This window comes from Panthera pardus, unplaced genomic scaffold (assembly GCF_024362965.1).
Source record: "Panthera pardus isolate Hobbes unplaced genomic scaffold, ASM2436296v1 HiC_scaffold_7, whole genome shotgun sequence".
In the NCBI taxonomy this organism is placed as follows: domain Eukaryota; kingdom Metazoa; phylum Chordata; class Mammalia; order Carnivora; family Felidae; genus Panthera; species Panthera pardus.
This window is the reverse complement of record NW_026527002.1, coordinates 34,552,709-34,568,418: the sequence shown is the minus strand read 5'-3', so window position 1 is coordinate 34,568,418 and position 15,710 is coordinate 34,552,709. Positions and strand designations below refer to the sequence as shown.

Here is a 15,710-nt window from a genome sequence, read left to right as displayed (position 1 = left end):
ATGCCAGTACTATGTTATATAAAGAAGATGATTCAAAATTGCATTAAACTCACCATGACCTGGAGGAAATTTTTTCCATTTAATGAGTGCAACTAGCTCACATATGGATAAAGTCGGCCACTCCTCATAATATGGACATTTATGAATTAATTTCATCTTTTCTTTATTTTCAAGCTTTATGTTTTCCTGAAAAAGTCATTAAAAAAGAAGGAAAATGTATAGCAGATAGATAAATGGCATAACAGAAAAATAAACGTTATATAGCACAAAATACATTTGAATTTTATAGGAGCATCATTCCAAGACCACATAACCATATTGAAATTTTAGTCTTCTGGTGTGCTACTAAAATTATATTTACCCACCTTTCATAATATTTTTAGACTTCCATAAATATTTTTGCATTTCTTAAAAATCTTGTCATAATCCAGACTAAACTCGAAAGTTGTACATGATAATATCAAATAATTGATACTTATATTTTGAAAATAAAACATACCAAATATTGTTAGAAGTGAGTGACTCTGAATTCAGGGATTTGGAAGGAAGTTGAATTCTGAGATAGTTGTCTGTACCACTGACACTGAGACCACTATATCAAAAGAAATCCTGACTATTTTTAGAGACCTAAGTCAAGAAGACGGATGACTCACCATCTCCCTCCAACCAAAGAACCCAACTGTAGCCGATGCCAGTGCCTTATTGCACCAGCACCAGACTTAGACCCTTTCAAGAAAAGCTGGCAGAGCAGAACAATGGGGGCCTTTTGATGTAGTCATTTATACAAACTTTCTCTGCCGTCAGGTGAGGAGAAATCAAAAAAGCGAATATTTTGTATTTGACTTAAGGAGAGTAAGTTGGTAAACTTGAAGTAAATAAATTATCTTAATGTAGCAGAATTAGGGGATCAGAATTAAGTTGTGATCACCTATTCATGCAACTCTGGGTTTTGAATGTCTATTAAAGCGATAAAATAGCATGCCAATTATTCCCAACTGTTTTTTTTTCAGGTGGACTGTACAGATTTAGAGATCTGTCTGTATGATTGTCTGGTATCCCTAACACATGACATGCTGTTGACAACCAAAACATGCTTGTTGAATGAATATATGAATAAATGGATGCATAAATGAATGGATTTAAAATTCATGAAAAACCAAAAGTGCTCAAAATACACATAAAATATATTCATAGAGACCTTTCTTTCTACTTCAACTACCCATCATCATCAGAAACTTAAGTAATGTTCACCAAATAAACCACATTTTTATTGTCTCCAAGTCAAGTTATATTAAAAAAATAAAAGAAATGTGGACATCTTATGTCTAGAGGCAAAACTTAGCTTGAATTTATACATCTATTGTGTTAATATAGATTAGATATGATCATACCGATTTTAACCTCACATAATCCTTTGCTGGGATTTTAAGAATTTCACAATCTTCTTCTGTGATCACTGAGTACTCCTTTGTGTCTGATTCAGTCTGAGCTGTAACTTCCAGGGTTCCAAAGGTACTCCATTGTCGAAGCTATAAAAATATGGAGGCAAATTAAACTTCATTATCATTCATCAACATAAAAATACCAGTGATTGTGACAGAAGCAGTCTAGAAGAGTCTGCAAAAGCACTGATTGCAGGTCAAACTCCGAGTCTATGAAAAAAGGGGATCTAAACAGTCTTGCATGGGTGTCATACTTCTGCCCAATGTTACCTTCCCAGGGCAAGAAAAAATTCCCATTTTCTCACTAGCATGAAGAAAATAACTGTAAGAATAGATCTTCTGTTTTACCCACTGATTCATTTTAAGTACATAGAATAATGCTTGGAACATAGTAGCCATTCAATAAATATTTGTTGAAAGAGTGAGGAAATAGAATTTATATATTGGTCTTCTGCTTATTTTATTATCCTCATATGTTGGAAATGATAATAATGAAAATGAATATAGTGTTATGCAATATATAAATCACTGGCATATATATATATATACACATGTAGGATGTCCTAATTTATTATGTAAAAGATAAATATTTAGCATGCCAAAATGTTACTCTAGAGTACTTAATTGTAAATAAGATATCTATTATAGATAGATAGATAGATAGATACTTATCATAGATAATATATATCTGTGAAATTGAGAAGCTTCTTAGGGAAAACATCAGGTCTATATGGTTAAGATGATATGAGAGGACATCTGCTCCTACATTTCAGATCCATAGAAAGGCTGAACAGTTATCTTTTTAGTTGAATGGATAGCTGAGATTTAATCTGCAAGTCCAGAAATAAAGAGGGATTTTAAACAGTCACTGCTGAAGCAAAGTGGTTCACAGTGATATCAGACTAGAATAAAGGCCAAAGGGGGTGAATTCCAGGGTTTGTCATACATGTGGGAATAGGAGATGAGACTTAGAACCATGGAAGGTGAGGAACTGGAATTGGGCCTTCTAGCATAAAGTCTAGGAACTTGGAGGATCACCTATATGTGAAATGGAGGCAACAAAAACTTTAACCACTAATCCAGCTGTGGAACTGGGAACAGCTGTCATAAAATCAAGATTCTAGGTCTATAAACTGTGTGAGTGCAGAGTATACATTTACAAATAGTACAGGACTCAAAGCTAAAAGATTACTGTAAATTCTGTTACACAACTAGAAAAACAGCTAAGATCCAGGAAAGTATAAATTTAAAACCTTAGGTATGAATTGAGGAAAAAAGGAACTCACATAGGAAGCAATCCCTGCTAATAACAAAATCACAGTAAAAAATTATAAGCCTCACAAGTGAAAAAAAAACCCTACAATGGTAAGTCAACAAAGAACTTTAAAAAATGAACAACATAAAGAAACTATATACAATTAATATATTAGATCATGAAACCAGAGAATGACATTATGGAAGCAAAAAGGCATTTTGCAAAAGAACAAAATTAAGCTTTTTAAAGTAATAAAGAGTTATTAAAAAAACTCAATGGACACATTGATTAAAACTAAAGAAACAATTCATGAAATGGATAAAATATGAGAAAAATCATTCAGAATAATCATTCAGAAGGAATCTGAAATGAGATTTTAAAAGATATGGAAGATAGATGGAGACCATTCATCATACAGCTACTACGATTTCCAGAAGAAACCAAAAATAATGGGAGAGGAGTAATTATTACATTAAGTGATAATGGCACTAAATTTTCCAGAATAGTGAAGAGGTGAGTCTTAGAAATGAAGTAATACACAACATCTCGATGTATATTTGTATCTTGCATTCCTGCTCAGGTTTTGGTGTAGACCATTAGTCTTTCTCCTCCACGTCCCCCTTCATTATCTTGTTAGACATCAGAAAATTCAAGTAGATAGTTTTTACATACATTTTTCCAGGTTTTCTAATTGTTTTTAGGATAAGACTTAGTTTGAATTACCTAATAAGCTCTTATGAAAGCAAAAGTCCTCCACAACTTTGAATAATATTCTTAAGGCTTTCTTTCTTGATGCATTAACCAATATCATCAAACTCCTTAATATTATTAGGAAAATATTACATTTCTAATACCCTTTACACACTGTATGTATGTAAACATTGTTTACACTGAATTATTGTATAGCTGAATTATTTTTAAAAATTACTAATATTTACACTTCCATTCCATTATATAACTATGGTCACCTTCAAAGTACTCAAAAAAAATTTCAAACTAGAATTCTATTAACTTAAAATAGGAATATAGAGTGAGGAAAAATAAGCATCAAGTTAATTTTTGACATCATGTGAAACAAATTTAAAAAGATGAATTTCACTTAGAACAATAGTGAATCCAAAGAGGAATACAAAACAGTTGATAAAAAATGTACATTGTTGATAATAAATGTAAATAAAATTTATTGATATATAATAATTATAAAATAATTATAAAGTAACTAACATGAGATACCTTTAAAATAAAATAGATTTAAAATACTTTTAGAACAGTAATTCCAAAGAGAAGAGCAGGAAGATTTAAAAAAAAATACTGAGAATATACTTTGGAACTAGGAAAGACAAAAAAAATATATAGCTTTTCTTAGTTAAAATTGCAAATTTAGTAACATAGAAATAAGAACATTATGGATGGAAAAAGAAAACACAATGACACAAAAATAAAGTGATGAAATCTACTATGTCCCTAATAATATCTAATAAACACCTATAATTTGACTTTGGGCACCTGGGTGGTTCAGTTGGTTAAGCCTCTAACTCCTGACTTTGGCTCATGGTTGTGAGATCAAGCTCTGAGTTAGGCTCCACACTTCTTGGGATTCCCTCTCTTTCCTTCTCACCTACCCCCACTCACGTGCACTCTCACTCTCTCAAAATAAATACACATTTACAAAAAATAGATTAAAAATAATTATAGAAAATGACAAATTATTAAAAAAAAAATATTTTCCAGAAGAGAATAACTAAATAAACCACACACAAAAGAAACATTCTCAATCTTACTATTAAACAGAGAAATGTTTATTCATCTATGAGACTGAAAATATTAAAGTACTCTAACCTATGAGACTGGGGCAATACTTTTCTTATATAACTCAAGAAACTGTAAAACCTTTTAAAATGGGAAATAATCTGGCAATGTTTACTAAAATTAACAAAGGATATATGAAATGCTTTATCCAGGAACATATCTCTTAGGATCTACCTTGTAGAAATGCATTCTTAAGAATGTACTTATAAAACAATGCAGCACATTTTAATAACCTCCAACTGGAGTATTTTTTAAAAGCCACCAGTTAATGTGTGTGTATGTGTGTATTCAACTCAATCTAAATTTTTACATACTGTTTAAAATTAATGACATCTATGTACCTTACCCTTTATGAATACTTATAGTGAAAAAAAGACAAATAGCAGTGAAAATATGTTGAAAATTTTAATAAACTGAACAGTTACAAAAATGGTAATCTATATAAATTTATATAATTGTTTATATGTTTATGTTAGCTCAGAGAAAGTTGTACAAGTGCAAATACCAGGCTATTCAGGGGAAAGGTGGAAGTAAAATGACAAAAAAGACTTACTACCTTTTCCTTAAAACTCTATTTTCTTTCAATTACAGAGTGAGTTTGTATTAAATTTTAAGTTTTGGACATTTTAAAAGACGTTTAAAATAGATTCAAAACAACATGCTGTGTTATTTTCCACACCTGCGTTCTCTCTCTTGGTATCTTTATATTGATATATGAAACATCTTTTTTTTTAAATTTTTTCTAATATTTGTTTTATTTTTAAGAGACAGAGAGACAGAGACAGAAGAAGGGGAAGAGAGAGAGAAGGAGACACAGAATCCAAAGCAGGCTCCAGGCTCTGAGCTATTAGCACAGAACCCAATGCTGGGCTTGAACCCACCATCTGTGAGATCATGATCTAAGCCAAAGTCAAATGCCCAACTGACTAAGCCACCCAGGTGCCCCAGTATATGAAATATCTTAAATGATATATATTAGATGTGTATAGTTATCTCTGAATGATGAAAGTGCAGACAACTATCATTTTCTACTTAATACCTCTCTGTATTTTCTGAAAATTTTAATGAATATAGTAATTTTGAAATCTGGCAACATTACAAAGCTATTTAAATGATATACAGCTCAATGTTTCTCAGTTTTGGGGGAAACACTCATTAAGGTTAGGTAAATAATCCTATTTTGCTGTAGATAGATGTTGGAAGTGCACAAAAGGAGCTATTTCTCTCACTTCTAAATTCTCCTGTTATTTTACTGGAAAATAAATTGATAATTACATTTATTGGGAAATGATATATTCTCATGATTAAAAATTTTTACACTTCTTTAATAATACATGACCCAAACATTTGGTGCTGAATAATATGAGTTGGCAAATCCATTAAGATTTCTTTTATATAAAAACATTGTTGAGGTTTGTTTCAAACTGTATTTTACACAAATGAACTTTTTTTAAAAACAGGAGACCTCTACAGGTATAATTTTTGTTCTCCTTGTTTTATTTTTCCAATGTGTCTAGCTTTCAGGCATTTACACATTAAATAAGATCAATAACTAAAATTAGAATTGCTATTTTTAAACCAAGGAAACATCATGTTCTTAACCCTGTGGAACATATTTTTTTCTCCCTATGGGGCTGAAGAGGCAGATAGAAAATACAAAGCCTCTCTAGATAGGGGTTCATAAATTTAGTCCAAGGATGGACTTTTAGAAGATTCTTGAACTCCTAATATCTCATGCCATAGTTTGTGATTATTTGTAAATTTCCATTTATTTCCTTGAATGACTTTCTATAGCTTTCATGAGATTCTCCAGGATGTCTATGTCTCAGAAAAAAATTACATTTCCCCTATGACTTAAATGGCTTATGTAGAAAGTACATTCTCATAACCAAATAATGTTGTACAATAAGAAAGTGATATGAAAATGTCACATTTCATAATCTCTTACATGCTTATGGAGGATTTTGGTCATATTAGGGGTATATTATGATATCTAAAAGGTAAAAGCAGGAACTAACCTGAATGTGAGGACAGTCTAATTGGGACCTAACTCAACCCACTAGTTGAGAGACTGGCCTGTCTGCCTCAACAGAAATTCCCTGAGTACATTGATACCAAACCTATATGCTGAGCCAAAGAGGAAGACATTTCCAATTACAGGAAAATAATTGATATTTGAAGAATATATGAAAAGCTATGCAATCCCTAAGTAAAACCTATAAATCAAGTCAATTTGTAGATATAGTCAATAAATTCCTCTTTAAAATTTGTCTAAATAAAGCGTACTATTATGACCCTCATGCATTTTGGCAAGAAGAGTCCAAATATCATAATGGATCAGAAAAGTAGAAGAAATTGTTTTTATTTCCTCCAAAACAGAGTGGTTTTTTCTCAGGGAATTTCCATATCCTCAGTAATTCACATGAAACACTTATTTGAAAGACCTAACACACTGACTGCTTATTTGAATTCTACCCAGCTTAAGACCCAGTTTAACTCCTATCTCTTTTCTAAAGCTACCTGGATCACCCAAGTTTCCCCCCTGATTTCTAATAAATTATGTGCTCTTTGTTTTGCTCTATAACATGCAATAGTCTCATAAGTAAGGCCATTCTAAAAATATTAATAATGTTATATCACTATCTTAAAACTTTGAAGATAATTGAATGTTTCCTTCTAATATAGGAAGATTTTCAGCAGCAAAGGAGCCTGGGTTAAATATAATCATCATCTGATGCCACTTTAAGACTAGTACAATTCTACCCAAATATTCTTAACTTCTTTTTTTTTTTTTAACGTTTATTTATTTTTGAGACAGAGAGAGACACAGCATGAACGGGGGAGGGACAGAGAGAGAGGGAGACAAAGAATCTGAAGCAGGCTCCAGGCTCCGAGACATCAGCCCAGAGCCTGACGCGGGGCTCGAACTCACGGACCGTGAGATCGTGACCTGGCTGAAGCCGGACGCTTAACCGACTGCGCCACCCAGGCGCCCCAAATATTCTTAACTTCTAAAAGTTCTGTTGTAGGGGTGCCTTTGGTGGTTCAGTCGGTTAAGCTTCTGACTCCGAATTTCGGCTCAGATCATGATCTCACCGGTGTGGGTTTGAGCCCTGCATCAGACTGTGCACTAACAGTCCTATTAAAATCACCTACTATAGTGTTGGATTTGTTTGCTTCTTTCTTCTTTCTTTCCTTCTTTCTGTCTTCCTTCCTTCCTTCCTTCCTTCCTTCCTCTCTCTTTCTTTCTTTCTTTCTTTCTTTCTTTCTTTCTTTCTTTCTTTCTTTCTTTCTTTCTTTTTCTTCTTCTTTCTCTTTCTTTCTTTCTTTCTTTCTTTCTTTCTTTCTTTTTTTTTCTTTCTCTTTCTTTCTTTCTTTTCATTTCTCTCTCTCTCTCTCTCTTTCTTCCCTTTCTTTCCTGTTCTACCAATGTTTACTTTATATGTTTTGAAGTAATAAGTTTCAGTGCATGTTATTTCACAATAATTCTCTCTCTTTAGTTTTAATAATGTTCTTGCAATGAAGTCTACTTTCTTACTATTAGAAGAGCAACACCAGCTTTCTTTGGGTTAGTGTGATCTGGTTTATCATCTTCCATTATTTTACTTAGCAACTTCTGGTATATTTGTAATAAGGTGTGTCAGCATATAGGAGGTTATTTTATCTACTCTGACAATCTTTGTTTATTAGTTAAAATACTTAGTCTGCTTATATATAATGTAATTATAGACATATTTAGGTTTAAATTTTCCTTCTTATTATTTGCTATTTGTCTATTTTTGTGTGTCATTTATTCCTTTTTATTTAGTGCTGAACATTGAGGATGAAAAACTGTTATTGCTGTAGACGATATCTTTCTCTGAGATGCTTTACTTTTCAACTTACAGTTAAGTAGTGAGTGTAGAAGCAAATTAACATGATCCAATCAGGAACTGAGGTGTCTGAGGCTGGATTTAGTTCTGGGTTTCTATTGATAGACTAACATGTTTATCAGAAGTTCTTATCCTTGATAGACACAGAGCTCTTTTTTTTTTAAGTTTATGTATTTATTTTGAGAGAAACAGAGACAGTATGAGTGGGGAGGGAAAGAGAGAGAGGGAAACAGAGAATCCCAAGCAGGCTCCACGCTGCCAGTGCAGAGCCCTGGCTCAGTGCAGTGCGGGGCTTGAACTCAGGAAACCATGAGGATCATGACGTGAGCCAAAACCAAGAGTTGGACATTTAACCAACTGAGCCACCCAGGTGCTCCTAGACACAGAACTCTTAATTGCTCTCTGTCAAATGCTATGAGACTGAAGACAGTTCTTGTTGGATTTTTAGCTGCATACTTTTACTTGGGTTCTGTAATGATTAATTTTATGTCAACTTGACTGGGTTATAGAGTACCCAAATAAATTGGTAAAATATTATCCGGGTGTTTTGGATGAGTTGAACATTTAGATTAGTACACAGAATAAAGCATATTGCCTTTTATACTGTGGCAGGCTTCACCCAATCAGCTGAAGGCCTGAATAGAACAAAAGACTGATCCATAACCAAGTAAGAGAGGTTAGGAAAATTCTCCATTCAGCGGCCTTCAATCTGATCTCCATACACAACAGTTATTCCTAACTTTACAGCATCTTCCAGCATTTAAACTCAAACTAGATACTGATTTGACAGATTTTGGACTTGCCAGTCTCCATAACTGACCAAGTCAATTCCTTATTAGCTTATTATCTATCTATCCATCATCTAACCATCATCTATCTATCCATCCATCCATCCACGCATCCTTCCATCTATCCATCCATCCATCCATCCATCCATCCATCCTACTGGTACTGACATTCAGATTTTTATAGATTTTTAGCCTCTTTGTCCATAACTCTTAGGAATAAGCAAATGCCCTAAAGAAAAGAAAGGCATATCAAGGTACCTTTCCTCTGATTTTCTTTTCCCAGTATCTTGCCCCTTCAAGTCTTGATTGTCTACGTAGACTGAACTCAAAATTATATCACTCTGGTACTCTGAGATTCCTGAAGTTCTGATCCACTGCTTTCTGTTTATTCATCCTTATGATAATTACAAATTGGCAGTTGCCTCAAAGGAAAGCAACATGGAATGTCTGGCTCAAAATAATGCTATTTCCTTTCTTTCTTGAATCATTACCCTTCAAATCCTGGTTCCCTGGTTGCTCTCAAATATCTTCAGACCGTTGTTTGGTTGGTTGCTTTGATCCAGATTTTATAGTGTTCTAGCAAGGAGATTGTTCTGATGCAAACTACTCATCCTGGTCAAAAGCAGACTGAGATTCAACAAACTAAAGGGACTGTTTCTCTAAAATAAAATCTACTTCTGTTTGTATTGTTTGGACTTTGTTGGCTTGCCCTTATCATCCCAAATCATTCAGAATCATCAATTGGACAATGACATCCAAACCTTTCTCATAGAAGATAAAGGAAGGGTAGAGATTTTGGCAAGATAGTCCACAAAGTTTTACATAAATTAGTATCTATAATAAGAAAAATATTCTGAAGAGCCTTATCGTAGTTTTTACTGTCTTTACCGTCCAAAAATAATGGAAAAAAATTAGATGGCAGCCTTTTAACACAAGGAAGGAATTAGTAACATCCAAGGTATATTTAAATATAAATATAAATATAAATATAAATATAAATATAAATATAAATATAAATATATTCTATCTCTTTTTCTCTTTCTTTTTCTGTAGATAGATAGATATGATAAGCAAGCCAATGAATATTAATGTATTAATAACAGAATTTCTAATTCCTGAACTATTCATACATATCAGATATTAATAAGAATAATGTAAGTACTTAGCATTTGTTGCTATTTGCAAGTTATATATGCCATATGTGTTCGTGTGTCCTGTTTAGTTTTCTTGGTCAATTAAATTTTTAAAAATCTTTTAAAAACTATACATTTTCTAGTTCATATAAAAGATATATTTAGGAGTGCAGGAAAGGAGTGGGTTGACAAAGAAAAATAGTACCTGAAGAACTCATAGGAAACATGTTCCTGTATAAGTATCACAGTACCTACAATATAAGGTCCCCTGAACAGCCCAGACTGCATATTATTAGCACATGAGCACAGTGCTGATATCAGCTGATAACCATGAACTGAATCTCAGATATAGCCCAAGCATTCCCTTCTGCATTAATCTTTTTTATGTTTGAGAGAGACCAACTCATACGATACCTTCAGCATTGACTGGAACGACAGTTTCCTTTTCCTGTTCTGTTACATTTGGACTGCTGACTTTTTGCTAAAGAGATATAACCTTTTATTCTATGTCCTCAAAAGGTCCTAAATGACTACCCTGAAATCTGAAGAAGTCACCCAGCACAATTCAGCACTTTCATGAATCTAATTTGGAAATAATGAAGGTATAATTTAATCAGAAATGTAATTCAAAGATTGAACCAATTAATTAAAAAATAACATTTGGACAAATAAAATATATTTCACAATTTTCTAAACATTGTTGGTGCTCGATAAGTATTGCTGACTAGTTAGAAGTGAGAAAAATTATTTTTCATATCATTATTATTATCTGACATCTTTTTATTTTCTTATTAAAAGAGAGAAATTAATCTCTCTGATATATAAGAGTGCACAATTCAACCCCTAGAAATAATCATTCCAGCATGCCATTTGGTGAAATTGACATTATACTGCAAAAAATATTGATATTATACTGTAGAATTGATATTATACTGCAGAAAATATAACAATGAATGTCATATTCCCAATAATTTAAGAGTAAGCACTAAGAACTAAAAGTACTGCCATATTATAATATGGAATACAATGTCAACTAAAGAAAAAGCTAGCATCTATTTTAAATAATCATAAACTTTAAAAAATTAGCATGTAAAGTTTAGTAAAAAGTTAATGGAGCATATGCTGAAATGTGTACTTTATAGGTATTCATACATAAGTGCTCATCAGATGTTCATTAGCTATTGCAGTTATAAAATCTAAAGTTCCTAATGGATTGATATCCTTCATGTGTTATATGGTTTACTCATTTTTAAATTAATTGGTCTGGTGTGATTTGAATTTTATGTGAAAAATTAATATTTTTGGTAACTTTGTATAGCAAACTTTTTAATAAACCAAAAACAATGCTTTCTGACTTTATATTCAAAATAGAATATTTTATCCACAAACACTGAATTCAATGGTTCATATATCCATTTATTCTGAGTTTAATATGTTCTTATAAAGAAGATTCAGTTGAATAAGCTTAGATATAAAGTGAAATAACTGTGTCAGTCTAATCTCAATGTGAAATGATTTAATATTTACATTTTTGCTTATAGTTAAAATAAGTATTTTGAACTGCAGTTTGGGATATTTCCTTATTCACCATTAAAGAATATAATGTTCTTAACTACACTTTCTACTATGATCAGTGGAAATCCCACTTTTTAAACTTCTCAATGAATAGTAAGAATATAAAAATAATGGGATGCATGTGTCACTTCGAATCAGTATTTTTATATCTTTTGGGTATATACTTAGTAGTGCAATTGCTGGACCATAGGGTAGTTCTATTTTTAACTTTTTGAGGAAGCTCTACACTGTTTTTCAGAGTGGCTGCACCAGTTTGCATTCCCACCAACAGTGTAAGAGGGATTCTCTTTTTCCCCATCTTCGCCAACACCTGTTGTTTCTTGTATTGTTAATTTTAGCCATTCTGACAGTTGTGAAGTATCTCATTGTGGTTTTGATTTGTATTTCCCTGATGATGAGTGATGTTGAGCATCTTTTCATGTGTCTGATAACCATCTGTATGTCTTCTTTGGAAAAATGTATTTTCATGTCTTCTGATTTCTTAACTGGATTATTTGTTTTGGGGTATTGAGTTTGATAAGTTATTTATAGTTTGGATACTAACCCTTTATCAAATATACCATTTGCAAATATCTTCTCCCATTCCATAGGTTGCCTTTTAGTTTTTTTGACTGTTTCCTTTGTTGTGCAGAAGCTTTTTATCTAGATGAAGTCCCAATAATTCATTTTTGCTTTGCTTCCATTGCTTCAGCAAACACAACTAGTAAGAAGTTGCTAGGCCACTATCAGAGAGGTTGCTGCCTGTATTCCCCTCTAGGATTTTCATGGTTTCCTGCCTCACATTTAGGTTTTTTCATCCATTTGAATTTATTTTTGTGTTTGGTGTAAGAAAGTGGTCCAGTTAAAACTTTATTTTATTTATTTTTTTAAGTTTATTTATTTATTGTGTGTGTGTGAGAGAGAGAGAGAGAGAGAGAGAGAGAGAGAGAGAGATACAGAGAGAGAGAATGGGGGAGGGGCAGAGAGAGAAGGGATGGGGTTCCAAAGTGGGCTCTGCTCTGACAGCGGAGAGCTTGATGTGGGGCTCAAACTTACAAACCATCAGATAATGAATTGAGCTGAATTCAGGTACTTAACTGACTAAGCCACCCAGATCCCTTTCTTGATTTTAAACAAATATCCTTATAGTATACTTCTATAAGCATACTATTCTATTGCTGTCATGACATCATGAAGAAATCCTGCCACATGCTTTTTAAAAATATTTCATCAAATTCCTTTTATAATTAAGCTTGTGATCCCAAATTGATTTTTATGTAGGATATGAAGTAAACATGTAGTTTCATCTATTCTATTCACATAGATAACTGATTGCCTTAGTTCATATTAATGAATCATCTCACCACCCTCCCCACTGTTTTTTAAGACACAGTTTTACCTCCAGAGTGATTACATATGTGGATCTAATTTTTGAACTCTGGCTGCCCATATGTTCATCTCTGAGGCACTATCAATCATTATAAAAGCACTATAGCAATTATATAGTCTTGATATCTGTACCTCTTCCCCAAGGGTCTTCTTCAGGAATATCTGGCTATTCTTTTTTTATGTTTATTTATTTATCTTTGAGAGATGGAGGAGAGATAGAGAGAATCCCAAACAGGCTCCATGTCGGCACAGAGCCCCATGTGGGCTCAATCCCACAAACTGTGAGATCATGACCTGAGCTGAAATCAAGAGTCAGACGTTTAAAAAAAAAAAAGAAAAAAAAAAGAGTCAGAGGCTTAACAAACTGACCCACCAGGCACCCCATGTATCTAGCGATTCTTAGCCTTTTGCTCTTTAGTATAATTTTTAGCACCACCTTGTGAAGTTCCACAAGGAAATTACTTGAATTTTTTCACTGAAATTGCATGAAACCTATGAGTCATTTTGTGAGACGTGTATCCTTAAAATATTGAATATTTCTGTCCACTAAATATAGTGTAACTGTATTTAAGTCTTCTCTAACACATTTAAAAATTTTTTAATGTTTATTTATTTTCGAGAGAAAGATAGAGTTTGAGTGGGGGAGGGTCAGAGACTCAGAGAGAGAGGGAGACAATCCAAAGCAGGCTCCAGGTTCTGAGCTGTCAGCACAGAACCCGACACGGGGCTCAAACTCATGAACGGTGAGATCATGACCTGAGCCAAAGTTGGACACTTACTCAACTAAGCCATCCAGGCTCCCCTTCTCTAATATCTTTTAATGAACACACATAATGTTTTCCAAAAAGTATCACAACAAATTTTATTTTATTCTTTCTAAAGTACTCAATATTTTCTGTAGATATTTAATATAATCTTTTTTATTAATGATATCTTCTAAACATACTGTGAATTCTTTATTTTATTGTCAAATCAACAGTGAATTTATAACATAGATAATGATTTATTAAATTTTAGTCAGTTCTTTAGTTTTCACTTTGAGGGAGAGGTTGGCAAACTTTTTCTGTAATGACTAGGAAGCAAACATTTTCAGTTTTTCAGGCCACATAGTCTCTGTCACAAGTATTCAACTCTGCCACTGTGGAGTAAAAGCAGTCACAGTGTATAACAAATGGGTGTGGTTATATTCTAATAAAACTTTATCCACAAAAAGGCTATAGTCAGATTTTACCAAGGGCTTGAGTTTGTCAACCCCAGGTCTACAGATTCATTTATATTATCAAGCCCCCATATACTTTGCTATTATTTCTTTTTTAGCCCTAAAAATTTATAATAATCATCCCATAAGCTAGAGTAAAAATGATTAACATTAATATACAATAACAGAAATATTTTATATGATATACTATGTGGTATAAAAGAGTATTACTAAGATATGATATTTGTATAATTTAAATTTAAAAATTACAGTATCCAGATTTTTTAAATTGATATATTTCCTCCTTTACTTGCCTCTCTGTTCCTCTTAAATATTTTACATCTAATTTTCTTTGACCTTGGGAGTCATATTTTCAGGCTTGTTGAATTTGTTAAATATTCGTAAATTATGTCATATAAACATCTATTAAACTCTCTTAGAAGTAAAGTATAAAGCTTGGAAAATTTGCTTGTCTTGGTAAAATGTAATTAGTCTGCTATAAAGGCCTTTTGTTTATCTAACGGCTAATAGAAGAAATTGACACATCCATTCTTGTTAGATGAAATATTGATTACTGTATATAAAGAAAACCCTTTGAGAAAATAATTAAACACATAAATTTACCTGAAAACAATGTGTATATGTATATGTGTGTGTACGTGTTTCTTTATTTGGTTGAGTAAAGTCTTTGTCACCTCTTTAAGGAATTATCATCATCCAGAATGTATTACAGTGAAGGTTTACTAAAACCTTCAATAAACATTTTCTGACTTTCAATAATATAGTTAGCTGTATATTTTGTCCAGTTTGATTTATGCAAATATATTTCTGAAGACGGGTAAAAGCAGTTTCTTGAACAACTGTTTGGGGGAAAAAATAAACCAGTTAACTAAGCCAGTTAAAAATAAGTAAGAATTGATTTCCAGTATTAATACACACATACACGCACATACACACAGTTTCCATACAAATGACAAGCTTAAAAAAGAGAAGTAAATTATGGTCATAATAATTGACAAGGACACTAAGTAAATGTAAACATTATTTTTAATTAATGAAAAACAGAGTTAAGACAGCTATATACCACCATAGTTTTGATCATTCTTTTCAGATGATATCATGTGATGAACACTTAGCACAGTGTTCACAGGAGTTAGCTAAGTTAGGAACTTAGCACAGGAGTTCTACTTAAACGGAGGAAGTTCAATTCCCATTCTCAAAGTAGGGCCTGATGCTCTTTTTGTTCCCACAGTGAGCTGTGCTTGTTTAA

The 15,710-nt window shown here is 32.6% G+C and overlaps 1 protein-coding gene across 3 annotated transcripts in view; it reads right to left on the bottom strand.

The window, feature by feature from the left end:
• CNBD1 (cyclic nucleotide binding domain containing 1) overlaps positions 1 to 15,710 on the bottom strand; it is a 457,457-nt gene that overhangs the window by 150,118 nt on the left and 291,629 nt on the right. For all 3 annotated transcript variants that reach the window (XM_053896366.1, XM_053896367.1, XM_019453410.2), the window contains exons 7-8: positions 1,392 to 1,529; positions 54 to 186 (exon numbers count right to left, since the gene is read on the bottom strand). In XM_053896366.1, coding sequence (XP_053752341.1) covers positions 54 to 186; positions 1,392 to 1,529 — 271 coding nt within the window. The remainder of the gene's footprint in view (positions 1 to 53; positions 187 to 1,391; positions 1,530 to 15,710) is intronic.